This window comes from Cercospora beticola, chromosome 3, assembly GCF_033473495.1.
Source record: "Cercospora beticola chromosome 3, complete sequence".
In the NCBI taxonomy this organism is placed as follows: Eukaryota; Fungi; Ascomycota; class Dothideomycetes; order Mycosphaerellales; family Mycosphaerellaceae; genus Cercospora; species Cercospora beticola.
This window is the reverse complement of record NC_088937.1, coordinates 785,903-812,237: the sequence shown is the minus strand read 5'-3', so window position 1 is coordinate 812,237 and position 26,335 is coordinate 785,903. Positions and strand designations below refer to the sequence as shown.

General features: G+C 53.0%; 9 protein-coding genes across 9 annotated transcripts; 3 read left to right on the top strand and 6 right to left on the bottom strand.

Annotated features, from left to right (window-relative positions):
• Nucleotides 1-401: 401 nt before the first annotated feature.
• RHO25_004293 (uncharacterized protein) lies at nt 402-3,482 on the bottom strand (the record flags this gene model as incomplete). The annotated part of the gene is made up of 2 exons (XM_065602541.1): nt 402-2,465; nt 2,514-3,482. The coding sequence occupies 2 exons, from the start codon at nt 3,480-3,482 to the stop codon at nt 402-404; spliced, it is 3,033 nt and encodes a 1,010-aa protein (XP_065458613.1).
• A 417-nt stretch (nt 3,483-3,899) lies between these two features.
• Nucleotides 3,900-4,497, bottom strand: RHO25_004292 (uncharacterized protein; the record flags this gene model as incomplete). Its single annotated transcript, XM_023595213.1, has 2 exons — nt 3,900-4,340; nt 4,396-4,497. The coding sequence occupies 2 exons, from the start codon at nt 4,495-4,497 to the stop codon at nt 3,900-3,902; spliced, it is 543 nt and encodes a 180-aa protein (XP_023457705.1).
• Nucleotides 4,498-5,230: 733 nt separating this feature from the next.
• RHO25_004291 (uncharacterized protein) lies at nt 5,231-6,705 on the top strand (the record flags this gene model as incomplete). Its single annotated transcript, XM_023595212.1, has 2 exons — nt 5,231-6,075; nt 6,138-6,705. 2 exons carry the CDS (start codon nt 5,231-5,233, stop codon nt 6,703-6,705), a joined length of 1,413 nt encoding a protein of 470 aa, XP_023457698.1.
• A 268-nt stretch (nt 6,706-6,973) lies between these two features.
• Nucleotides 6,974-8,242, bottom strand: RHO25_004290 (uncharacterized protein; the record flags this gene model as incomplete). The annotated part of the gene is made up of 1 exon (XM_023595211.2): nt 6,974-8,242. One exon carries the CDS (start codon nt 8,240-8,242, stop codon nt 6,974-6,976), a length of 1,269 nt encoding a protein of 422 aa, XP_023457699.2.
• A 471-nt stretch (nt 8,243-8,713) lies between these two features.
• RHO25_004289 (uncharacterized protein) lies at nt 8,714-14,263 on the bottom strand (the record flags this gene model as incomplete). The annotated part of the gene is made up of 1 exon (XM_023595210.2): nt 8,714-14,263. One exon carries the CDS (start codon nt 14,261-14,263, stop codon nt 8,714-8,716), a length of 5,550 nt encoding a protein of 1,849 aa, XP_023457700.1.
• Nucleotides 14,264-14,571: 308 nt separating this feature from the next.
• RHO25_004288 (uncharacterized protein) lies at nt 14,572-16,614 on the top strand (the record flags this gene model as incomplete). The annotated part of the gene is made up of 1 exon (XM_023595209.2): nt 14,572-16,614. One exon carries the CDS (start codon nt 14,572-14,574, stop codon nt 16,612-16,614), a length of 2,043 nt encoding a protein of 680 aa, XP_023457701.1.
• Nucleotides 16,615-18,396: 1,782 nt separating this feature from the next.
• On the bottom strand, nt 18,397-18,855 carry RHO25_004287 (uncharacterized protein; the record flags this gene model as incomplete). Its single annotated transcript, XM_023595208.2, has 1 exon — nt 18,397-18,855. One exon carries the CDS (start codon nt 18,853-18,855, stop codon nt 18,397-18,399), a length of 459 nt encoding a protein of 152 aa, XP_023456946.1.
• Nucleotides 18,856-19,965: 1,110 nt separating this feature from the next.
• Nucleotides 19,966-23,378, bottom strand: RHO25_004286 (uncharacterized protein; the record flags this gene model as incomplete). The annotated part of the gene is made up of 4 exons (XM_065602540.1): nt 19,966-21,876; nt 21,923-21,996; nt 22,046-22,198; nt 23,024-23,378. The coding sequence occupies 4 exons, from the start codon at nt 23,376-23,378 to the stop codon at nt 19,966-19,968; spliced, it is 2,493 nt and encodes an 830-aa protein (XP_065458612.1).
• A 1,260-nt stretch (nt 23,379-24,638) lies between these two features.
• On the top strand, nt 24,639-26,212 carry RHO25_004285 (uncharacterized protein; the record flags this gene model as incomplete). Its single annotated transcript, XM_023595205.2, has 2 exons — nt 24,639-24,824; nt 24,875-26,212. The coding sequence occupies 2 exons, from the start codon at nt 24,639-24,641 to the stop codon at nt 26,210-26,212; spliced, it is 1,524 nt and encodes a 507-aa protein (XP_023456954.2).
• Nucleotides 26,213-26,335: the final 123 nt, after the last annotated feature.

Below are 26,335 nucleotides of genomic sequence, written 5' to 3'. Positions count from 1 at the left end.
AGAAGTGTTGTGAATCTCAAAAGTTCGAAGTCGAAGCGTCATAGCTTCTGCTAGTCTCAAGCGCAGACCCCTCACAGCGAGTGGGCCTCGGTCGTGAGACTAAGCTTGGCGCCTGACCTCCTTCTATTAAGCGATATATGTTCACGGACAATCATCATTGCTGTCCATGGTTCTCTTCGCAGACTCTCTATCATTGGCTTCTGAGCGTGCGGTGAGCGTGAGTCTGTCACATGAGCGCGCACTCGGGTCACAGAACGAGAGATTTTGCATGTAATTTTCTTTCGAAGGAGAAAGAAGGAAGCAGTAATGTTCCACATTATCGGTACGCGAGATCAGGCCTTACTACATGTAAATCGCCGGTCTCAGAGAGTCAGAGTGTCCAAGATCGCACACATATCGCCTTATGGTGGCAGTGTCGGCACAATGTCATCCATATAGTCCTCGATTGGCTCGCCCCTGCCCCCGGTAGTCGTGTATCTCAAACACCCAGCATCCGTGCTGCCACCGACACCCTCATTGTTACATCCCGCATGATTCGTCATGAAGATCGCAATGCATGCCGATGCATCCCAGTCCACCCCATGAGGGTTCTCTTTCTCAGGGTACCACTTGAAATCAATCTTCTGCTTGTCAACGAGTTCGCCATTTCCATCTCTCAGCCTGCATCCCGGAATCCACGAGACGACGAAATCGATGTTGATCTGATCACCACCGGATGCTTGTTCTCTATGGATGAATGGCTTACTCTCGGGAGTCAACTCCAAGTCGCCAAATTTCTTACAGACCTTGTCGGCGAACATGTTTACGTTTCCATCGTGAACGTCACCGTGCCCACGGAATTTTGCAGGGTCGTAGCATTTCCGTGTGACGTCTCCCAAGTGTTTCAAGTCTCGGAAATCAGGAAGGGCCGTGGCGGAGATCGAAGGCGCGATGGAAGTCGAGGTGGTGGGATCCGGGACGAAAGAGAACGATACAGTCAACGGGTCATAAGATGTGGTCGAATCCGGGACGTAAGAGAATGACAAAGATGATGTAGTCGTGCTCGATGCCTGCGCAGCTGACTGCGAACTAGCCGGAGCGGCTGTGAAGGGTTCTGGCTCGTCCGGCACTGGCGGCAAGGTGAGCCACGGAGGTATTGCTATGCCAAAGGAGTTATAAGTTGCCGGTGCGTTGTATAGTCTCGGGAGAGCCAGCGGGCAGGCGATGTCGGAAGGCTCTATGATGGAGGACGTTGTTGTAGGTTCGAGATCACAGCAGGTCTCTGTGACACAGCTAGTTGTAGAGCAGATTGTAGTGAACGATTGTGAGTTGGCCACGCTTGTGAGAGATACCGAGCAGCCCACAAGGCAGCTGCTGACAGTCGTTGTTCCGGCTGAGCAGGAGCTCGTCGAGCTCTGTTCTTCATTTTCCGGGTCTTCCTCTGGTGCCTTGTCTGAACCTTTCGCCAGTTCGGGGAGAATTTTGGTGATATCAATCAGGGTATCCAGTATTTCTTGAAGTTCAGCGTGAACACCTCTTGAGATCGAGGTTATCGCCTTCGTGCCAATGTCTATGATGCAATTGAATGCACCAAACAATGAGTCCAGGCATCCTCCGCCTCTATCACCGCCGGTGATTCCCTTCGAAGTTTCCTCAGCCATGTGTGAAATCGTTCTCAACCCCTCGATTATGGGTTTTGGATCGATGTCGACTCCTCTGACCCAGTCTTGGAGACCTGGCGTTGTGCGTCGTAGTAGGCTCACAATAATTTCCACCAGAGCTTTGATATCAGTTGCATCAGGCGTTGATGATGACGTGGGAGAAGGCAATGCTGAGAACGGTGGCACTGTCGGAAAACCCGGAGGCGCTGTTGTAGACGACGACTGTAATGGTGGCAATGAAGGAGACTGTGGTGGTGCAGTAGGTGGCGCAGGAGACGGCAGTGAAGGTAAAGGGGCAGGAGGAGTCGAAGTCCGGCTGGTCAAGGATGGTGGAGACCCAGAAATAGGTAGGTCGGTCTGACTGGATGGTGCGGGGGAAGACTGGCCACCTGTGCTCAATGCGGGCAATGTAGTCGTGCTGCCATCAACAACGACTACTCCGCTTGGGGCGAGTGAGGCCGATACAGTCCCACTGGTGAAGCCAGGGCCACCAGGCAACAGAGTAGTGGTACCAATAACGATCCCAGACGCGTCTTCGGAGATTGTCAGCTCGGGGTCGACACTTATCTGCACACCTGCTTCCGCTGATGTGGTAGGCGAATCATTGGTGATCGAAGGATTGGTGGTCGAAGGATTGGTGGTCGACGAGGCCAGAGTAGTTGAACTGCCGTCGACAACAACCACTCCCCCAGGAGCCAGCGAAATCGTGACAGTACCGCTCGTGAACCCAGCGCCACCAGGCGACAAGGTCGAAGTACCAACAACGATTCCAGAAGCATCCCCTGTGATGGTCCATTCGGGATTGAGGGTGATCTGTACACCTTGCTGCGTTGTCGAGGGCAAAGTATCAGAAGTTGCTGCTCATGTCGTTACTCCGGGTCCATTCTGTGAATTGGTCGGGGCCGTTGTAGTGGCGTTCCCAGAAGTAGGCTGACCTTGGCTACTTGATGTGAACGTGCCGGTACTGATGCCGCTCGTGGTCGTCTGGTCATCGCTCGGAAATCCACTTGAGCTTGTTGCAGGTGGGGTCGTGCTCGTCTGCTGGTCACCTGGAGATGTAGCTGAGTCTGCGGTAGTCCCAAAGCTTGTACTCGTTTGCTGCCCGCTCGAACTCTCAGTTGAATCTGAGGTGGCTGAGCTCAGAGAACCAGCCGATTCTGTGGTAGTGGCAGAGCTTGTGATCACCGGCTGACCGCTCGAAGATCCACTTGGGTCTCCGGCAGTGGTAGGGCTCGTACTTGTCTGCTGGAAACTCGATCCAGTTGAGTCTGTGGTAGTTACAAAGCTTGTGCCAGTCTGTTGAAAGCTCTGCGATGCAGTCGAGTCTGGTACAGAGCTAGTGGCCGCTGTTTCACTGCCCTGTCCATTGGACGACAATGTTGTAGTTTGGGAGTGAGGATCAGCTGGTGCTGTGCTGGTGACCATCGATTCACTTGGTACTGTTGTCGGGCTTGAAGGTACTGTTTCAGTCACAGCTGGTGTTGACAGGATGCCGGTAGTCGTCAAAGTGCCGCCATTTGATATTGTGATGATGATCGACTCAGACTGGGTGCCACTTGTCGACTCTCCGCCAGAATTTGTTCCAGACGTATTGTCGGGTGAGGCTGTGAGAGACGTGTAAGATGCCGGCGATTGTGTCTGGACAGTTGATCCAGGACTGTTGGCGCTGTGAGTAGTCAAGAGGGTAACCGTTGTAGTCACGTTCGTTGAGGTTGAGACGTGGAGAGTAGTGGTAATAGGGAATTGCTGTTCGGTTGTTGTGGGAGTTGTGTACGCTGGGGGTGTTTGGGCAGCTGTGTGGATGGCGAGCAGGGCGCTCACGAGGAGAGAAGTGGAGAACATGGTGGTTAGGAGTTGTTTGTTGAACTGAGATCCCATCGCGAGGAGAGCAAACCTATATACCTACGAGAGCAGCGCGAAGCATTATTCACAGTCCATCTTTGGGACGCGAAGCGCGTTTGCGCTCCGCATTCACGATGGCTCGCAGCTGCATGGTATGGTGTACGAAGCGTGTGGCAAAGGTGATGTCGAGCATTGTACTTTGATGAGACTTGAGAATCGAGAGGGCACAATATGGAAGAGATGGTGTAGTTTTGGTCATTTGATGGTATACGTTTGGAAGGCGCTTCGTGGAAGCTTTCGTAGCATGTTGCCAAGCATTTCGCAAAGCTTGTCTTGGCAAAAGTGGAAGCATCGGAAGGATCTGCTGGAAGCAAGAGCAATCCGAAGTCCTGGGCCCTCCGAGCAACTTCACACTCATCAGGTCATCACCGCCACCCCATCCTCCTCCCAGTCCGTCAAGCTCTCGTCCCACGTGATGCGATCGAAGCCACCGAAGAAGATGCCGACGCAGCTGGCTGCACAGGCAATTGACTGCACCTGCCCATCCTCGAGGATCTTGCACACAAGAACGTAGCCTTGCTCCCAGTACAGCGTCATGTCGAGGACCGCGAAGTATGTCTTGCAGAGTGGCTTTCTCGGTTTGGGCACGCTGCGCAGGAACTCGGCCGCGTCCTCTACTGTCTTTCCTCGAAATGGAGACCGCCAGTTGGGGTCAAGCGGGAGTTTGGTGTGTGGGTTCGGAGTGATTGGCTGCCCAGGCACGCGATGGTAGAAGTCTGGCAAGTTGTTGTAGTCGTCTGCCAGCCAAAGACGTTCGTTGCCATAATCCTCTTGGCTCCTCAAGACGGCCTCAATGTCCTAAAGTCTCGCGGTCAGCTTGGTGCGAGCACACACGACTTTCTTGTAGACTTACGGCCACAGGCACGTCCTCCAGCACGAACAAGGCGTAAATATCGATCCTCTCATCGTCGTCGTGCCAGCCGTGGCGGAAGAACGCGTCCTCCTCTGCGGACATTGTTGCGAGTCGACGTGGATTGAAGCTCAAGGCTGTGGTTCTGGGAAAAGCGCGGCTTGACGCGTTTGTTGATAGCTTTAGGCACAAACGAGGTGTCACAGCCCTGCAGCCTTCACATCTTCACATGCAATGCATCCACGTGATCGGCTCGGCTCACATCGCGCCTGTGCTCGTACCGATTGCGCATAGGCCAATTCTCCTCAGCACGGAGTTTTGGCAATGTACATTCTCACACAAGACTTTAGCTACGCATTTAGTGCTAACGTGATGATGCAGAATCTATCAACCAGGCTGATACTACGATGGTTCGGCCTTGCTTAGCACACAGCACGAACAAGGCTTCTACACTCGGCCACGACAGGATCGATGCCAGCTGCTGAAAATTATGTGTAAGCACACAGCCATCATAGTAATGGAGTTGGCATCACTTTCCCATGGAACTATCATGACTCTCTGCAATAGTGCTCGCGGTCAAGCATGGAGCGCGCCATTGTAACATATATGCTTGATAGCATGTGGCAATTAAAGTCAAGCATGGAATGAGCCCACGCCGTGCCCATACTTGACTGTGCCCGGTTTACGCAGTCAAGTATGGAGAGACTATATTGACTTAAAGAGCCCTTGCTCACTCCAGCAGTCAGAATGCTCACTCCAGAACCCAGCCTGCTCACACCGGAAAGCAAGCTGCTCATTCCAGGACCCGATTCAAGCATTACCATACTCAATACCCACCATGATCTTTTCTCTCCTCACCTTCCTTCGGCTGGTCGCAGTGCAACATGTCATAAAAACAGTTCCACTTGGCCAAGGTCTACCGATCAGAACGCTAGTCCCTGCGACTGTGATCGATGGCCTGAACAATCTTGACTACAATGCAACGCATGGTATTACGGCTCACTTCTCCCACGCGGAGACTTCTGGTAGCATGTACACAAACACACTCGACGACAAAGACGTCGATTGGCCTTTAGCCAACGGCGACATACCCTTCGAGCTGTCAGAGGACACAACGCTCGCGCAAGCAGATTCAAACCTGGTCAAAAGAGTTCCCGCGTATCGAGGAGTCTGCAAAATGGACTGTAAACTGAGTCCCGAAGCATGTACAAACGCTTGTTATTACCAGAATTGTATCATGGCAGGCCAGACCGTGCAATACGTGGAGCCACATGCTGGTTCGGCCGATCGTGTGCAAGCTGGTGTTGCAGTCAGTCAGGGCACGCCCTGCCAACAATGGCCGTTTGGACAACGATTTATGGATCCCAGATTGCAGGCTAATCTTACACAACTCAGGATACAGACGGATGAGTGGCCCATGTACTCGCAGCAAAGGGATGACTTCGACCCGTCAGCTACTAGACCACAGTCATCTCTGAGGTGTATAGGTGGTAGCGATAACTCTAGAGGTGGCAACACGGTCAAACGTTTCCGAGAAGGCACCGGAGAGTGGGGCCCGGGTGGCCGATTCGTGAGCGATCGCCTGGGAAGTCCGGCCAAATTTGATGAGGGTGACTGGTATGATATTGAGTTCTACTTGGGCGATTTCAATCTGAATGATCCCACCGAGCGCGCCATATACGAGTAAGTGTAGAAGGGTTCACTGGAGCAAATGTTATGATGCGCGGATTCTAACTGATCGACAGTGCCTTGAAATATTGTCACCCTCAGCCGGACTGCAAGAACGACGGTTTTCAGTTCCACATGAGCAACCTCCGTCTGACGGACCTTGGAGCATCTGGTAAACTTGGACAACCTTACGACCACGAGAAACACAACACGTACAGGATCACTGGCGAGCCCGCCGACATCAGACAATTCCACATCAGCTTGGACGTCACCGGCTTGACCAACGACCAAGTCTCCGCTCGTGTATACGTGTACGAAAATGGCGTCGAAACCGAGCTCGCGTCAAAGACCGCAGCACCAATGGCAAATGGTACCAGCTTTACGCTCCCTGCTAGCAATACTCTGCCACAGCCGATCAGGGTCGATAGACTGTCGACTGGCTGCCTGGACTTCGCAGTCCTCTACGGCACTCCGGCTCCTGGCGCAATCAATTGGTTCAGCTTCAACTCACGGGATAGTGGATGGGCGAGATGGGCGCTCAAGGAGCGCGATGGGCGATATTGCACCTCAGAGCTCATTCGGGACCCAAATCCGCAAGTGCAAATGAGTGGGATGAGGTTGAAGTGTACATTTCCTGCTTGGTGAGCGAAGAACACCAATGCACCACTCAGATCTCAGTCATCCTACTGTACTCTAGGCATGTTAGCGCAAACAGACAATCTATACACGGTTGGTAGTGTATAGGAGAATCGTGGTTTTGCAGGCTCGTGTAGCAGAGGCACAATCTATTCATCGCAGATCTTCCGCTACGTTTGGCATCTGAAATATCACAAATCTCGAATATCTCTGCTGGCTATAGCACAGTCAACAATCTCTACTCCGTTCCAAGTATTAATCTCCAGACTCACCCACCCTAACGAATCTTCGTCCCCCCATTCGGCAACTTCGCCCTAAACGCCACATACGGCTTCTTCCTCCTATCCACCAACGGCAACCCCTGCCCCGGATAAATCGCATTCAAATAATTCAACTGATTCACCGTGAAATACAAATACCCATCCTCCGCAATCGACATCGTATCAACCCAATTGATTCTCGGGTCCCGGACAAACATGGTCGAGAAAGTCGTGGCGGGGTTATACATCGTGATACCATTATTCTCCACTTGTCCGTTGTAGACAACGCCGTTCGAATCAGTCTCGAGGCCATCGGAAATCCCCTTCTCACCGAGATTCTTGACGGCAGATTGTGCGTTTGCGAGGTTTCCGGAACGGAGAGTGGCGGTTGGGACGCTGTAGAGGAATCGGCCGGCGATGACGGAGAAGTAGAGTGTGGATCCATCTGGAGAGATGGCGATTCCGTCGCTGCCGAAGGTGATATAGCTGGGTTTGATGGCTGAGGTAAGACCAGTGATTTGATACATTGGTTCACCCCAGACGTAAGGAACGGAGCCGAAGATGGCTTTTGTTTCGCGGAGAGGGAGACGGGTGCCTTTGCCTGTGCCGAGATCGACGAAGATTATGGCGTTGTTGCCTTCGACGGAGGAGTCGGTTATGTACGCTGCGCCTTTGCCGCTTGTGTTGGAGAGGTTGGGGTTACGGTCGATGCGGACGTCGTTGAGGTAGGAGTCAGGTTTCACGAGGTCGGTGTTGAAAATGATGGTTTGGACTATCTGGTTCGTGTTGAGGTCGATGTTGACGAGCTTGGGGCCTCCCGGAACTGTTGCTCGGAGCATTGGAGAGATAGGATTAGAGAGATCTTGTACACGACCTGTGTCAAGGATCCAAAGAGTATCCTTCGAGTCCACGATCACGCTTTGCACGCCGAGAAGATGGTCGCGATCACCTTTGGTGACTGGTGGGATGCTGAGTCGATTCACTGCTCCGCCAGGACTCATATTGTATGTTGCATTTGGATAAGCTGTTTCCGAATCTTCAGAAGTGAGCTCTCCCACTTGCATTGTCGGTATGAGGCCATTATAGGTGTTGGCGATATCAAGGCCAGCAGGATAGCATGCGAACTTGCGGCCCTTCGCCGAGACTGCAATGCCTGTAGGCCATTGTCCGGTGAAGTAGTGCACGATTTCGAGTGGTGGGCCAGAAACACCAGGATCGGTTCTGATATCAGACGGCCCAACAGCTGCAGCGGAGTGTAGCAGGGCCAAGCCTAGGAGGCTCTTCATTGAGGCAACAGCCATGTCGTTCACTTGTCAAAGATGTCCTGAAGTCGTGTCGGCAAGTCTCTTATGAGCTGAAGTCAACGAGCCTCGGTCGTGGCTAGCACTGCACATCATTGAACTTGATTGACCTGAATAGGTCAAACGCTTGCCTTAAATGGTGTTAGAAGAGCACGCCTCCGCCTGATCTGCAGGAACTTGGTAATAAAGTTCTCCAAGCTTTTCTTCATCTCACGATCCGATTAGCCAAGACTGAACCACGTTCGCAGCATCTTTCTCTCGCTCCACGTTGTTCTGTAGTAAAGTAAGCAAGCTATCAGAAACGGCAATAGCACTCACAGTCGGGTCCGCAGATGCATACGGCCATGAATTGACGCTTTTTGCACATATGCGTGCTATACATTGTTACATCCTACACCATTCCAAGTTTGTCCGTCCTGCGCTTTTGGTTTCGCCCATGCATGAGTCCAGTACAAATTACTCCTCATCGTCGCCATCACCACCTTTCTTCTCCTCCAGCTTCTGCACATATTCTCTCGCCAGAACAGTGACTCTCTCAGCCTGACTGCCACCAGCATTGCCCTTCTTTCCCTTCTTGCCGCCCACAGGCATTGCACCCTCCTTGTTCTCGAATTCTAGCCACTTCTTGAAAACGAACTTCGCTCTTCTCTTCTTCATTGGCACCTTAATGGTCCTCTCAAACAACGCCCTCGTCTTCTCGATCGCCTCGGCTTTCGCTTCATCGCTTTCGCAGTGGGCTATCCTGCTTCGCTCGATGTCGACCCACATATCCCAACCCGAACTCCATTTCGGATATTCGTCGAGTATGTTTTCGAACATTGTGCGACCACGCTCAGGGTCGCCAGCCGCTGTTCGGAATTCTAGGGCAGCGAATTTGGCTGTCAAGAGACGATGCTCGCTTACGGGGACAGATTGGAGAGCTTTTGACAAGAGCGCGTGAGCTCGCTCAGGCTTGCGAAGGTTGTTGAGCAGGAAGGTCGCGTAGTTGAGCCAGACGTCTGGGGAAGCGCGGAAGTTCTTGTTGGCAACGACGCGTTCAAATATGCCATCTGCTTCGTTGTGTTTGCCCGAATCGATATAGATGGAAGCGAGTTTCTCGTGCATCTCGAGAGGATCTTGCACTTGGCATGCATTTTTGAAGACTCCCTCTACGGTCTCATCGTCGCCATATTCCACTTCGAGATTGATCCACGCGATCCAGATGTTAGCCTTCTCGTCGGTCTCGCGAATGTTGATGGTGCGCAGAGCACGTTCGGCGATGTTACGTGCTTGTTGGACCTCACTGAGTCGGAGCTGGAATGCCATGTACTCAATCCAGAGACTCGAGTTGTTGGGCTCACCAAGAAGTCGCCTTTCGAAATCGCTGTTGCTTTGAGGTCCGTTCTTGTCCAGATCGCCAGTCAAGTCTTCTTTGATCTCTGATTTTCTCTTCTTCTTTTTGACGGTCATGGTCTCCGGTTCGGATTCGTAAGCGGCGCCGTTCGTCTCTGCGTCGAGGCTATCACCTGCCCAATCGAAGCCAGTGGTCTTCAGTCCACCACTTGCTGCCGCAGGCTCTTCATCAACATCCATGGCATCTTCTGCTGCATCCTCGTCGTCGCTGTCTGCATCTTGCACGTCCGCTAGGTCAATATCGATGCCGCCCTCTGAGTCGTCTTCGAGTTCAACACCGCCATCCATGTCGACGTCTTCGTTTTCACTCTCTTCTTCCTCATCCTCGTCGACTTCGTCCCTTTCGTTAGCGAAGTAGCTGGCTTTCAAGCCCAAGCTGATCTTGCGGTTCTCAACATCAACACTCAGCACCTTTGCCTTGACCACGTCGCCAGCACTGTACAACTTGCGAACATCCTCGATGCGTCGAGCAGCCACTTCGCTTCTATGGCAGAGACCAGAAAGTCGGGGTTGGGTGTTGTCGATGTCGATGAAGGCACCGAAATCCTCGACTTTCCTGACCCTTCCAGTGACGTTCATGCCCACTTCAATGTCCGTGATGCCGAGAGGCGGCTCGTAGTGGCCACCAACATGGGACGGCTTCAAGCTCAATTGAATCTGTCTGCTTTCTGTGTCGACAGAGAGAACGCGGCCCTTCACAAGTTGATCCACTTCGAAGATTGACCGCCATTCCTTCACGAATTGGTCACTCAGATCTGCGATACGAACGAGAGCATCCACGTCGGCGCCAAGTGAGATGAAAACTCCCTTGTCCGCGACCTTCTTGACAAAGCCGCGTACGATGTCGCCAGCCTTCACCTGGGAGACATTCGAGATGTGGTGATCCTTGACAGGCAGGCTGGAGCTCAAGACCTTAGATGGTCTCAAACTGACAAAGGCTCGCTTGTTTGGGGTATCGACGCCGATCACGCAGACACGCACAATGTCATTCTTGTTGTACTGCGCAAGGTTGACCTCATCGTAGTCGTCGCTGAGTTCGACCAATGGCACATGACAGATCAGATCTTTCGCGAGTTCAACAGTGACTGCGCGCTCAGTGGACTTGATGACGCGTGCAGGGAGCACCATGCCCGGTGACAAGTCTTTGAGCGTCAAGGCGGCTGATGCTTCATCCTGTCTGGCAGTGAGGTCTAGTCGACCAGTGCTGATATCGGCGGCCTTGACCTTGACACGCAACGCACACCCCACGCGGAAACGATTTTCCACATTCTGCAATTGGCCGACGTCGTTAGACAAGTCCATCAAAGCAACTCGGCCCCGAACATTTGGCGAGAGATTAACCCAAACACAGTTTTCTGCGTGGTTATTGACAAAAGCGAGGTGAGATGAGCCCGCTTTCACGGAATCAAGCTCGAGCAAAGACTTGTCGTCCTTTTCCACTCGGGATTTCTTTGCAGAGAGCTCGAAGACCGGGGTCTTGCCCTGTCTGTGGCTAAAAGGTAGGAAGCGGTGGTTGCGAGCATCATGGATACCCAAGACCTTGACGTCGATCAGATCGTTTTGTTTGAAATTCTGCAAGGGGGCTGCTTTGTTGGCGATCTCTTCCCAAGAATCAAAGACTTCGCTCACATCCACTCGCCCTTGAACATTGTCTGCAAGTCGGACATTGATTTGTGTCGCACGGACGGAAGCAATGCGCGCCTTTGTGATTCTGCCTGGCTCCAGATCTGACATCGACTTCAGAGACGAGTCGATAGGTTTGCTCAGGGCGTCGAGAGTAGCAGGCGCAGAGCTACTAGTTTGATCTGCAGATGCCGCTTGCTCGCGCATGGTCAAGCGAAACCGCTTCCCTGTGTGGTCCATGTCGAGTACCCAGAGGTTCAAAGTTTGGTCCTTGCGCATACCAAATTCAGGCTTGCTCAAAGACTCGGCCAAGATCTGACTCTTGGGTAGCAGACCGACGATGCCATTGGCGAACTCGACATAAACTGCGTCGGCTGTGGTGTTCCTCACGAATCCGCGAACCTTGACTCCTTGAGCGATGTCAGAGAAAGTAGTGATCAGCTTGTCGGATTTGGCATCTTCGACCAAGCTGGGCTTATTACTCAGCAGCACGGTCTGGCTACGATCCTGTTTGTCAAGCACAAGCAAGTTCTGCAACTTCTGCCCGACGCGGATGCGCTTTGCCTCCTTCTCAGCCTTCGCGAGAGAGCCATCGACCAAGTGCATCACACGGATGATACCCTTGAGCCCACTCTCTAGATCGACAGAGATAGTCTCGGAGGACTTCTCAGTTACTGTTCCACTGACAAGCTGTCCGCCAGAGATATTGTTCCAAGCCTGCTCCTGGTCCTCGTCAAAAGCGACGCTATCTTTGCATGTGACCTTCATCTCCTGGGCCTCGGGACTGACAGAGACGATTTTGACGCGGATGGTTTGTCCGAGCCGGAAGTGCTGCTCTGGACGCTCAATGAACGTTTCGCTCATCTCTGCGACTGGCAACCACGCTCTGACGGGGCCATAAAATTGAACGACAGCTCCATTGGGATGCAGCTTGATGATGGTGCCCTTGCTCTCCATTCCTGGTTTCAGATCATCGTAAGCTTTCCAGATCTTTCCGTCGACATCATCCACCAGCTGCTTCTTCAAGGTAAGACGAACATGTCTCTTCTCTGTGTCCACAGATAGGATTCTTGCCTTCACTGGGAAGCCTTCGCGGTATTTGCGTTCGGGGTTCTTCAGCTGCGCATCGCTGATATGCTGTTCCGGCACGAGTCCAGTGATGTTGTCGCTCAATTTAACAAGGATTCCAGTAACGCCTGTGGTGCCTCCCAGAATGATCTTATCCACTGTGCCATTCACGAGGTCACCGACGATGAGATCTTCCAAACGCAAGAAGGCTTGATCAAGCACAGACTGTTTCAGTGATACATAATACATGTTGTCCACCGGACTGTAGCCAATTATGCGTACTTTGTGTGCAGAATCGATCGTGTAGGAGCCCGATGTGGATGACAGTGAGTCAATTCGCTTGTCCGATATTTGCGAGATGTGTGCAAAAGCGGTCGAGACGCGCTCCTCCCGTCCCACTTTGGTGGATATCCTGAGATATAGTCCTTTGTTGGGCGAGACCTGGGTAATTTTGGCCTTCTCAACGATAGACGACATTGGCAGCATTTGCTCCAGCTCAGCCGCTTGAGCCTTCAACGATTTCGTTGCAATATCGGGGAGTCTTCCAGGAGGCGGCACAAGCGACAACGTGTGTGCAAGGAGCGAAATTCCCACCCGCCGAGCGCCATCGTCCCCAGGAATTGCATAAATGATGCGAGCCGAGACTTTGCTGCCGACCTTGTATTTTTTGCTGACGTCCTTGTCTTCCAGTCCGATCACCTGCGCATGGATGACATCGGCTGTCACATCAAGCATGCCCATGATCTTGCCGGCGATGCCCTGTACTCCAGACTCGGTGATCAAGACAGTGACAGCAGTACCGGGGAGAAATGCATCCACTGATGGCGCATCGTTGACAGTCGGCAACTTTTTGTCGCCCAATGCCAGCGACATTCTGCTTGGGTCTGGAGAGATCTTGAGGACTTTTCCATTACTGCCCTTGCCAGTGACCAGACAAAGCATCACCTGTCCGTCTTGTATCTTTTCCAGAGTATACGCCGAGCCCAGCTCTTTCTTGCTCACAAAGCCCTTGACACTGTCGTCCGCAAGACCAAGATCCATGACTAGACCATGATCTTCGACACTTCTGACAGTTGCCTGTACGGTGCTGTTGACTACCACACTCTCCTCTGGTAGACCTCCATTGACTGCAGAAGGGTCCAAGGACAGCTCGATGTGCTTTTTGCTCTTTCCCTCTGCTGGATCTGTGCCAGTGGTAGTGACAACGGCGCGTAGCCATTGGCCGATATGGAACAACTGCTTTAGGTCGATGTCTTCGTCCTCGTCGCTGTCATCGGCGCCAGATTTGGCATCGTCCAGTAATCGCTCGATTCGCGTCGTCAATCGTTCTGACACAGAGGTGATGGGCACATATCCTGTCAGGTTATTTGGAAGCGCAAGGGCGATGTCTCGACCAGTGATTGCTGTTACTCTACCAAGTACAACACTGCCCACAGCGAGTGACTTGTAGCTCAGCCCTGATATTTTGATGCCACTTCCATCCACTTTGGAAACTCCATCGCTCTTTCGTTCGGCCTTGCGCTTTTTCTTCGATGCAGGTGCAGACTCTGCCTCGTCAAACAACTCGCCATCATCGTCCTCAGCACCGGCCTTTTGTCCCGTCTCTTGCTCGAACAGAACATCGCGCTCTGCCTGTGCCTCAATCTGCTTTCGCTCTATGGGCGTCAATACACTCCCGCCGCCTCTTGGGAAGGCAGTCTCTTCCTGCTGCAAGATTGACTTCACAGGTGCCTTCTTTTCTCCAGGCTCGCCGCCACTGCGTGCCAGTCGCTCTTTTTTCTCCTTAGCATTCCGCTTCTCTTCCTTCCGCGACTCGGTCCTGTCCGGTTTGCTGGCGCTCTCTTTCACTTCTTTCACGTCTGCCGGCTTTGCCTTTTTGCTTGGCCGCTCATCGGTGACGGCCTTTCTTTTGACGGGTGCCATGGCAAATGTGCAGGGCAGAGCCGAACAACAGGTGAAGTGAATTGTCGAATTATCGCAAAGCTCTCTCACATCTTTCTCCGCAGCTCGCGCAGCACCGACTTTTTTCGAGGTCGGCATGTCGGCGCTTAGTCAGGCCGAAACCTTAATTCCTCACAGACGCGACTCTGCTCCTCTCTACGCGTTTCTCGCGTCTGCACTGTAAAGTGGCCGGCCACCGCTCCTCTTCCCACCTCTACTCTCTGCCTTCGCGTCTGCAGTCTCCCATCCGGCCTGCAGCATCGCGCCTTGCTCATCTCAAGTTAATCATCATGGCAGACCTGCCGCCTCCGTCATCTCAAGAGAGTCACTACTTCGAGCAGCATCAGATATCCATCGGGAAAGAAAACTTCCAGTCTTCGCCTCCCAGACCGCAGAGCAGAGCTTCCGATGTTCACAGCACCCAGCGAATCAAGGCACTGCCGACCATCACTCCGCGCCGATTCAAGAAGTTTTTCCAACCGCAAAAGTCGGTCTCGTCCAGGCACAGTCGCACGAGTCGAGCTGGCCGACAATTGCGAGACATCACCAAGAATGGAGTCAATCGCAGGGCCGCAGGCGAACTCAAAGTCGACGACTTCCTGGGCGAGTCGGGTTTCGATTCGACAAGACCGCTGAAGCGTCGGAAGTTCTCAATCGATGTGGGTAGTTCGCCGCTGCAATCTTCGCCACTTCGACACGGGCAAACAGTCGAACCCATAGACATCTTCGATGACGAGCTTTCCGAGGCAGAGACATTGCCCGATCTGATGCAGCATCTCCAACCATTTCCAAAGCCAATACAACGACTGCGCCGAACTGGCCCTTCCCGACGTATCATGGAGCGAAGTTTTGGTGGCTACACGGCGACATCGCGAGGCTTCCGAGGCGTCGATCATGCTGGGGACTGGCGAGCAGAGACTTCCGGCTTCGTGACGACTCCCAAGGACTCTCGTGTCTTTCGTGGGTCCGCTTTGCCGTTCTGTACCGTCGCATGCAACACAAACCCGCTCGTCGCGGTAGGCGATGAAGAAGGCTCGGTGCATCTACTGGACTCATCGGAGAGTTCCGACTTCAGCAAGACGCATGTCAAGTTCAAGGTGCACAGCAACGCTGTCATGGACATTGCCTTCAGCTCTGACGACTACATTCTGGCAACAGCGAGTGGTGACCAAACGGCTCGCGTGGTGGACATGCAATCACAGCGGACCATCTGCATCTTGACAGGACACAAGAGCAGCGTCAAGCAAGTCCGCTTCCAGCCCAACGACGACAACATGATTACTACGAGCTCTCGCGATGGTACTATTCAACTCTGGGATCTCCGCTGCGGCAGCAAATCTGCAGTACAGAACTTCCGAACATCTCTTAAGACTCGCAGCGGCGGCACTTCTCCCGAGACACGTTTCGGAAAGTCTCTTGATGTTGGCTATGGACACATGTCTGACAAGCGGCCATACAACATTGAGAACAGAGACGAGCTATCAATCACCTCGTTCCACCACCTGCCAAATGGAAGGGAGCACTTGGTGGTTACCTCTAGCGAAGTGGATGCATCAGTCAAGCTGTGGGATCTCCGCAATGCCGGAATGTCTTGTCGCAAGGCACCGGTCCCTCTATCAAGCACTTCCGTGCCAGCCGTGCACAATAGCAAGCGCAACTTTGGCATCAACTCTATGGCGCTATCGGGCGATGGCAGCAGACTGTACACTGTCTGCAGAGACTGGACTGTCTATGCGTACTCAATGAATCAAATCGTCCTTGGCAATGCACCCGAGATGTCGACTGGACCCAGTAGACGCCGCATGCTGAAGCAGCCGATGTCTGGGATGGGACCACTGTATGGCTTCAAGCATCCACAGTTGCGCCTGGCTACTTTCTACATCAAAGCGGCATTGCGACCTGCAGCGGGTGACAAGGGCGAAATGCTCGCAATCGGAAGCTCCAACCATTGCCCAGTCTTATTCCCGACCGACGAGCGCCATGTGCCTCGTCCTGAGCGCCCATCGCAAGAACAGGACGATGACGATGACGACGAGCTCTTCGTAGCACCGAAGTCTTCGCAGCGCTCGTCAGCTTCAGCCACCGCAGCCTCGGACCTGCCGATTCACAACCGTGGGACGGCCTTGATCGGAGGACACCATAAGGAAGTAACATCAGTAGCCTGGACGACAGAAGGTAACCTTATATCAGTCGGCGACGACTACTCAGCCCGCTGCTGGCGTGAGAATGCAACGATGGCTCGCCAGCTGAGGATGAAAGGCGACTTTGGCGGTGAGAGATGGAGAATGGGTTGGGCTGATGTGGATGCCGTGTATGACCAGGAGGAGTGTTGAGAAACATTAGCATTATGATGGCAAGGCATTGGAAGCGAAAGCGTAGCGAGGCATTTTTCGAGCGAGCGACCTGCAAGGAACAGCTGTACATTGTATGAATTATGAGCGGGATACAGGGTCTAGAAGCGGCATTGATGCCAGCGTGATAAGCACAGAAGAATACAATGGATCTTCAGAGGACAGGGATAACAGCATTGCATAAATAGATGCATCGAACTATCTACCATATGTTACGACTTCATTCGACTCATGTCGATCGCATTTGGCATGGCACAAGCTCGGTTGGCTTCGTTCAAGCTCGCTTGACAACACAGAAGTGAAGTCGTCATTCTCTACGGCCAAGATCACTCGTGAGGTCTACTTGACTTCTGCGGATACCTCTTGGCTGGGCGAAAGTCCGTTTTACTTCGCCAAAGCTCGCTTGACATCGTTAATGTCGGCTTGATTCGGTATAAGCTCAATTGACAATGTCGTAGCTCAACCTACATGGTCAATGCTCAACCGACGTGTCAGTGGAGATCAACCGACCAGTCGACGCAGGTCAACCGACCCATCGCCGGAGATCAATCGACCTGTCGTTGCAGATCGATGGACGCGTTATCGGAGATCAATTGACCTGTCAAAGCTCCATCGACCAGTCAACGGAGATCAACCGACTCATGGTCGGAGGTCAACCGACCTGTCCCCAGAGATCAATTGATCTGTCCCCGGAGATCAACGGACCACCCCAGTGCTCACCCGATCTGTCGAAGATCAAGTCGTTTATCGGAGAGTCAATGACCAAGTGGCTGTGCAACAAGCTCAATCGAAGAAATAAGTAGATCGTAGCGGACATTCCGAAGCCAATGGATTTGGTTGTGTTGGTATCGTGCCTGGGAACCGCGCTTAATCCCGTCAAAAGTTCGCTTGACATCGTAAGAGCAGACTTGACAAGGCAGGAATGCAGATCGACATAGAAAAGCTCAACTGTCCGTTCCAATGCTTAGCTGGCCATGTTGAAACTCAAGTGACCATTTGAAACTTCGGCTGACATGTCAATGCTCAACCCACATTGTGGACAGCTCAACTCACACGTCAATGCTCAGGCCATATGTGAAGAGATGAACCCACCTGTCCACTACCTGTGCGAAGCTCAACCCACGTGCGAAAAGCTCAGCTGACCTGTCAATGCTCAATCGAGCTGTCGAAGTTGAACTCACCTGTCCATGCTCAACCCATATGTCAGTGCTCAGCCTACCTGTGCAGAGCTCAACTCACACGTGAAAACCTCAAGCGATGTGTCAATGTTCGATCCCACTGTCATGCTCAGCCGACCATGCCATTGACCGGTCGCCTTGGCCCTCTATTCGAATCCCGGCTGGCTTGGAGTACAGGCTTGTATCCTAAGCTCACGGGTTGAGAGTTTGGCGACGTTGGCTGATCAAGTGTGAACAGAGGTTTTCCTCCCACCTGGCCCGAGCGCCTGGTGACTGAACAAGCCTGTGCGGAAGAAGAGGACATTTGGAAAGCACATTCTAGTCAGATCAGAAAGAGCGGTTGCTGTCCTCGAGGAAATCTTCAATTCGTTCCTTCGCTTCGCAATGCAGGTAAAGTCATATTTACATGTTACAGATTATCCAACATTAACCACATAATCGTACATACATATGCAGTTCTGCAGGGCGCTTTTGTCTCTGTCTCTTTCTTCTGTTATCCTTCTTATCCACAGACATTGTCCTTTCGATCAATCTCCTGCATTAAATATATCCCTCCGTCTCCACATCCCAAGGTCCCATCAATGACCTAGTACTCCTTAACAGCGGACTCAGCAACCGTAAAGTTGGTAGCCTGGTAAGGGTTGTTGGGCTGAGTCTGGTACTCTCCAAAGTACGCATACGTAACACCATTGTTGTAGTTGAGCGCAGTGTACTGCAATTGCAAGACATTGTCATCTGGGATGTATGCGAGCAATTCCTGAGTCGCGCTGACGGAGCTGCATGGCGTGAAGAAGGTGTTGTTGGAGGAACCCTCGCAGTAGTATGGGCCTGGGAGCGCTGGGTGGTTTGGTGCGGAGCCGGAGACGGCGAGGTCGAAGGACCAGCGGCAGTATTGTGGCTCGCCGATGGCGCATACGTAGTGGAAGCGGGAGACTTCGAAGGCACCTGGGCCGCCTTCGGTGGAGGTTGTGGTGCCTTGCTGGGCTGCTGGAGCTGCGGCTGCGAGGGTTGCGGCGCCGGCGGCGAGGAGGGCGGAGAAGTGCATCTTGATGGTCTTGTCTTGTTGTTTGAGAGATGTGGTGTTGTAGTGCGGTCTTTGATTAGTGATTGGTTTGTTCTGAATGAAGGATTAAGAAGATAGCGAGAAGGATGAGTCGATTTATATGTCGTGGTGATGGTGCACGAACATGTATACTATCTCTTCGGCCCGTGAAACTACTCTCTTGGCCATACGACCCATACGAGGCCCTAGCAGAGGAATCAGAGTGACAAAGGTTTTTCTCGGTAAGTAAATACCGCAGAGACTTTGCATAAAGCGCTGTGATCCATGTTCGTGAGCTAGAATGGTGAGTGATCAAGTCGCTTTGCGCGGCCGAATACGAGGACAAGACGCGGAGCGGCGGAGATCTGGAGACGGTGCTGTCAATGTAGTGTATATGTGGTGTAGGAGATGACGTGGAGATCTACAAAGCTCCGTAGCTGTGGCAATTGTGTGAGGCGGTCAGGTAGAGAAAGACAAGGATGCTTGGGCTGGTGTGGACGACAGCTTTCCAGCTAACTTCTTTCGCTCGAGTCAGTTCCTAATTATAGAGTTATGCTGCCTTTGTAGGTCTCACCTTGATAAATATATACCGAACCATCCGATTAGTCTCTGCACTCCACTCAGGTCCAGAAATTTGAATACTAATCAAGAACGTAGTAGCTGTTTCTCGCATCATCGCATGTCCTGATTGTCCGCATCACGAAGCAGTAGCCCTTGGCATCGAGCTCATTGGGTGGAAAGTGCTGGAAGGAAATACCGCCAGTCAACGGCCTGGATTCTGTTTTTCTCTCTGTGGTGTAGTATCTGTAAACATAAAAGCAAACCTCAACTCCATTGCCTGCTGTCGACAGGTGCGAAGAGGATGCCCATACATGCGCCTACCTTCTCAGTCGCCTGCCTGGAACCTGCGTGCCTGCTCGCTTCGCCGGAAGGGTATATGCACACATAAAACTTCTGTCAGAAAGTGCAACCGAAGCGTCTCAAGGACGTCGGCAGTCGAGCAGAAGTTGCAAAACCTCAAAAAATCAAACAATATCGGTCGTCGTGCATCGTAACAGGTTGGTTGGAACTGCTTCCGTCATCAACATCTTCCCTACCGCATCCGGTAGCTCCTCAGAAGCGGACGCCTTTCCGCTGCAGATAGCTGCCTAGCAACCCATCCAGCTCTCCCATCATGTTCTGTACACCTTTTCGCTGTTCTGTGAAAAGGTCCACCATGAGAGGATGATCTGCAGCAACAGGTTTGATGCCACTCTTGTCGTGAATCAACACGAGCATATCGCGCACCTCGCTACCGTCTTCGAGCCAAGCCTTCAAGCTCTCATCAGACCAGGATTGCTGAGACGTTGCGGGTGACGGGAATGATGAGGGCGAAGGGTGTGAAGCTGACGACTTGGAAGCGGTGCTATCTGTTGATAGGCCACGGGTGGGTTGTGGAGTGGCTGCTTTGGGTGTAGCTGGCGACTTCGTCCCCGCTTCTTCGATCCCTGCAGTTATCTTCTCATGCGGCGTCACTGCAATGGGTGAGCGTGCTGTCGGTGTCGAGTCATCGTCTTCATCGTGCACACCAGACACAGCTCCGCCAGGCCCAGTAGGATGATCAATGATGCTGGGTGAGCTCGTAAGGCTCTCTGGCTCTCCAGAAGTGTCCGTTCCTGGACAGTCTTCGTTGTACGTGTCTGGTATGTGTATTGTCTCGGTGCCGTGCATGAACGTGTGGCTAGAAATTTCGACAGGGCTTTCGGACAGCCTCTCGCTCTCTTTGGTCTTGTCCTGGTCTTCAAATGGATTTGCAGTATCGTCCACTGGCGAGTCGAAATCGTCAAGCTCCACTCGTTGTTTAGCTTTTTTGGCCTTTGCGGGCTTACCTTCCTTGTCGCCAAGGTGCAGCATGTTGGTAAATGGGGCGACAGAACTCTGCAACTTGCTGATGCCACTCGGCTTCTCCGGTTGGGGCGCTTCTTCCGCTGTTTGCGCTTCAGACTCGGCGCTGCTTTTTTGTCCAAGCTCGTTGTCCGGACTTGAGGTACCCATTTCATGAGCAACCCGTGAGCCTTCAAGCTCTGCCACGAAAGATGCCTGAGTCGAATCCTGCGATGATGACCCGCGCTGCCCGTCCTCATGGTAGTCATGTCGGAACGCAGTCGGCGAAGAAATGGAGCTTTTGTCAATGGGAGAAAGCTTGCCACTGAGGTTCGGGCTGCCTCTTTGCGAGTTTTCTCGCGAGAGTTCGGTGGACACTTTCTCCTTTTCGGAATCAGCATCACTCGCCGCTTCTTTGGCCTTCTTGTCTTTCTTCTTGCTCTTAAACAGTCCACTGAGCATGCCGCCACTCTTCTTTGGCTTGTCTTCCTTTTTCTTTTTCTCCTCTTTCTTCCCGGAGGCCTGTTCAATCGGAGATGTGGTTGGTTTGAGCTCTTCAAAACTGCTGCTTCGTGCGGTATCGATTGATGGTGATTTGCCATCTTTCGCCTGTTCCTCGCGTAGTAATCCTGGAGTGAGTGTGATTCGTACAGTATCGATTTTGTCGTCTTTAAGGAATGAGTCCGTGTTTCGTGTTCGTTTTGATTTGAGCGGGGCAGCCTCTGTTTCCACGGTTGGTATGCTGTGCCCATCGATGCCTCTTGGATCCAACTCACCAGTCTTTGGCCCATGAGGCCCATCACCTGTTACACCCGCCTCTGCAAGGGCTTGCGCCGCCATTGCAGCCTGTTCGCGATCGAACGAGGCACGATTAGAACCTGTGCTCGAGCGCCTTTCTGCTTCGGGATGCTCGATTTCTGCCTTCTTGGCCTTTTCTGCCTCCGACTCGGCTTCTTCTTGTGCCGTACTTTCTGCTTCTTGCGTATTGCCATACGCAGGCTCGATAAGATTCTCCTCGTCTTCGGTCGAGTAATCGTAATCCGAGGCCTCGACGTACGTTGGTGCCGCGAATTGCACAGTCTTCGCATTGCGCCGCCGCATTGCCTTTTTTAGCGGATTTCTGGACTTTTCTGAATTGTCGCTGAGCATCGTAGCCGATAACTGTGCACGGTCAGTACGCTTTCAATTGTATGGTGGACAGACGAACATCAATGTTCCTGTGCTTGTTCAACCGCGCTAACCGTTCTGTTGGTGTTTCAATATGTTCGGCGGGCAAGTAACCTATCTTGAGTTAGTGACCTGCAGCAACGTGTGTGTTCTGGAAACATACCGATGCTGCTGTCCTTGACGACTCTGACCAGCCACCAATAGCTGTTGCTGTCGTCGAGCAATACCATCGTGTCGCCCTTCGTAGCATTCGCCTGACCCTCAACAGTGGCAACAAATGTATGCAGTGCGTAAACGAACTCGAAATCGATGTCCTCTGTATCATGTAAGCACTCGCACCCCCAACCATAATCAATCAATTGCGCATCGCGAGCAAAGAAAGCGTCGTCGTCATCATCGTCTCCGTCACTGAAATATCCGCCCGTATCGCTGTGGTCCGAAATGGTCTCCGGCATACTTTCCCAGGAGGCAGTCGAACTCGTGGGCGATGGTGGTGTGTCCAGCAGAGGATCGTCAGTCGGAAGCAAGACGCTCTCCAGGTCGAAGTTGGTCATGCCGGACAAGCTTGGTGGACGCTCATGCACGTGGTATGATACGTCGGTCGTGCTTCGCATGAAAGGATGTCTCCGAAAGGGACTTTCGATGGGACTCCTCTGCGTCGGCTCACACTGGTCGCCGTTGTCGTCAAAAGTCCATCTCCAGTCAGCGTCATGAGAATGTCCGCTGGATTCGCAGTCTCCCGGCCACAACTCGCTGGATATCTGTCGCGCCTCCACTGTTCCAGCTGGCTTTGGATCCTGGCCATACCTACCCTTCTCGAGACGATGTTTTGGCGCTGTAAAACTGAAACTGCCCGTTCGATGCGATTTGAACACAGATGGAGACGACATTTCATCAAAGGGAGAAATGTTGGCTATAGGCGAACATTCCGTCCCTCCCATCGTGGGCCGCAGCGGCATGTGCTGCGGGGTGCTCAAGAACGGCGACGAGTCTGGAGTTATGTCTGCGGTCTGGTTGAAAGACCGGCAGGTCGAGCCTGTGCCCGGGGTGCTTGTCGCAGGAGACAGACTGGCCGAGCGTGGCCGCTCTCCCCCGACGCGCAGTTTGTACAAAGGAGGCCGAAAACGCAGAGAGTACCCACCATCCTCGATGCTCGGCGAGCTCGATATCCTGTCCATCATATCATCGTCCGCGTCCCCATCTCCGTCGGCCGCCCCTTCCTCCCCATTTTGGCCATTGGTCACGCCTTCCTGCGCGTGCTGGGCGTCGGCCGCATCGTTCGTCGCCGGTTGGTCGTCCAGATTGGCGGCGGTATCCCAAGCGTCTGCCAATGTCTTCTCTTCTGAATGCCGTTCCTCGAGCACGTGCTGCACCTGCGCCGCCAGATGTGGTGCGTTGCCGTTCGAAGGAGGATGCTTTGCGTGCTCAGCGGCGGTGGGGCTATTCAGGTCTTGCAAGTCGAGCGTGTCGGCGCGCACAATGTTGGGGCGCGTCATGGCAAGAGTCGTCCTTCGCACTCAGGCTCGGGGGCCCGAAACCGCGCGACGTCGCTATTGGGAAAGGGAGCACGCTTCGGGCGACATGGCAGGGACCAGACAAGCAGAGTTTCGGGGATGATGGCGATTGTAATGGAGATCGATATGTATCAGCGAGTCTCAGGAGCGTCGGAGGGTGGTCGTTGGTGCCAGGAAATGCGGTGGCTGAGGACGTTGGCGATGGAACGTGCTACAGATCGTCGTCCCGTGCGCCTGTGCGTGGTGGTGGCGCGGAGTCTGGGCTGGGCGATAAATGGGCGGGAGCGGCGTGCGGTGTGTCGAGGATGTCGTTGTCGTCGTCACGCAGGTCGGCGCTGGGCACTTCGAGTCCGCTGCTGGCACGTCAAGGCCGACCCAAAAAGTGGACTGAATGTCGAAACAACCCCTAGCTCCTACATGAAACGACCAAGCATCTGGGAAGCGAGCCGCCAGGAAACCCCGCCCCGCTGCCCGCCCGACACACCTCCACCCTCGCTCCGCCAACCCTTGCACCGACAACCACGTCCAGGAACACCGTCTCCCTACACTGCATACATTTGTCTACTCCATCGTGTACTGCTCTGGCAATACTCTCTCCATGACATCTTTCCCGCAGGCGCTGCCCTCCTCTCAAGCAGCAGCACGATCCATGCAACGTTATATTAATCGCCAGCTCGTGCCAGGGAATCCAGAATGTCAGTTTTGCACGTGCTGTCCATCATCCATACACCTGGTGACGGTCGGAAGTTTGGAAATATCGCCGTTGGCGACCAGGAAACTCTCGCGACTCGATCTGCCAAGATTATGGCCTCTTGCATCCTTCTCAGCACCACGCTGTCTTGGTCTAGACACGCTGAGCAGGGCAACATGCGAATTTCGAAGAGATCTCGACTACTTGCTCGGACTTCCGAGGGATTGTGTATCAAGCAGCGCGACACCGGTGGGTCTGATTTACATGCGACACGGCCTTCATCTCATGGCCCCGTCCTTATCGGAGAATGATGCTCTTGACATTCACGCCTGTGACGCCCACGCCATGCGCAGCATTCCTCGGAACGCCAGAGACACGCGCATAGCACAATAGAGCAAGGCATGAGCCCGATATGGCCATCTTCAGCATTCCGACTATGCCTTTGAGCAACGTTACTTCAGAAGCATAGTCGAAATCGAGACGACAGTAGCATACAAGCTAAGTATATGTCTTTCCTTCCACTCACTGTTCACCCAGAGTGAATGCCCTTCATGGCGGGCTTCGAGGTCGTACTTCTGGTCTTGCTGAGCACAAGAGCCTTGGCTTCACCTCAGTGGTACTACTGGGGCAGCCCCACTAACTACAACAACTCATGTAGGGCGGCAGCTCCATACATATCAGCATTACGGACCTACGACGCAGCAAGCTCGCTGTGCTCATCAGTTCTGGGCCTGACCGTGAGTACGCAGAATTCCTCAAAAGACCTGCTCATATTAATGCGATGCAGGCGCAGACTGTCACAGAAACATCTACGGAGCTCACCTATATCACTGCGAATCAGACTGGTATTGCAGTAACGGCGACATATACAGCAAGTGCCTCCACCATCAGAGCGCCCGTCGTCACCATCACTGGAAATAGCTCGACTACAACTGTCTTTTCGAATACCACACATACCATAACCCGCCCGGGGCCGCTGGCCACGGCCCCAACAAGTACTTCATACACCACCCTCACGTCCACTTCAACAATATGTGGGAACTCTAGCGAAGCGTCAAATGTGGCTGCACCCGTGAAACGACAGTTCTGGGGCTGGGGAGGCAAGCCACATTGGCACCATGACGGCCCAGGTCATGGTTGGAGACAGCCACAAGACCTCCCTCCTTCTTTGGAAGATGCCGCTGAATCAGCGATTTCGTCCGCTTGTAGCTGTATGAGCCTGCCCGTCCAGAGAACGACTGTCACTGCACGAACCGCGAGTACGACCAGTGTACTTGGCAATGGCCTTCCTACCGCGTCAGCCACGTACCAGCCAATCGTGACGTGGGCAGATACAACTACTATACGCCCTGTTGTCACGAGAACAGCAACGTCGACACGCACCATCCGATCATCGGCCACCCTTACGCCTGTTATTACATCAACCATCGTCGAAACCACTACGGTCCTGATTGGACAGCAGTTCGGCACACCCACTGTAGTCCTCGCAAGCCCTACACCAATCACCGGTGTTGACGGGGACGGACTGGCGACCCAAGACTTTGACGACGAGCGATATCCCATCGAACTACCATTTCCCATTGAATTATACGGCACGCGGACACGCAGTGTTGTGGTCGCAGTCAATGGCTGGATTTCACTCGGCAACGACAGCGGCACAGTGGACCACTACTCATTCGACAATGCTCAATTGCCAAGGATGAATTCTGATGACGATTGGGGTTTGCCTGATACAGTCTTCTTGCCGTACTGGAACGATCTTTTCATTGCGCAAGGTACAGCGCAAGGACTTTATTACGAGATAGCTGGAACATCTCCGAACAGAAATGTCTCATTTGAATGGTACACCAGTCTTTATCAGCAGCCAACAGGGTACTACCACTTCATAGCCACGTTTCAGGAGTCTACACCAGGGGCGGCAGTCTTCACCTACTACCAGGCCAATGGTGAAGCACCATTGAACACCGGTAAATATGGCACAATCGGCGTGCAGAGCTTCCTGGACGATCGCTCGAGACAATACTCTTACGACAGACTGGTAGCGCCTGGGCTCGAGATTACCTACGAGCCTGCCAAAGATGTCTTCTTGCGCACTAATTCAGTAAATTGCGTGTTGTCGAGTTGAAGTGTGCTCGTAGCCACTAATCATAGACCTTGAAAGAAATGGCCAAGCCTTTGTGCTGGCACAATCCAAACGCGGTGGTCCATTTCACGTCCAGCTAATTTTCTTTGTCACATTTCTCCATCT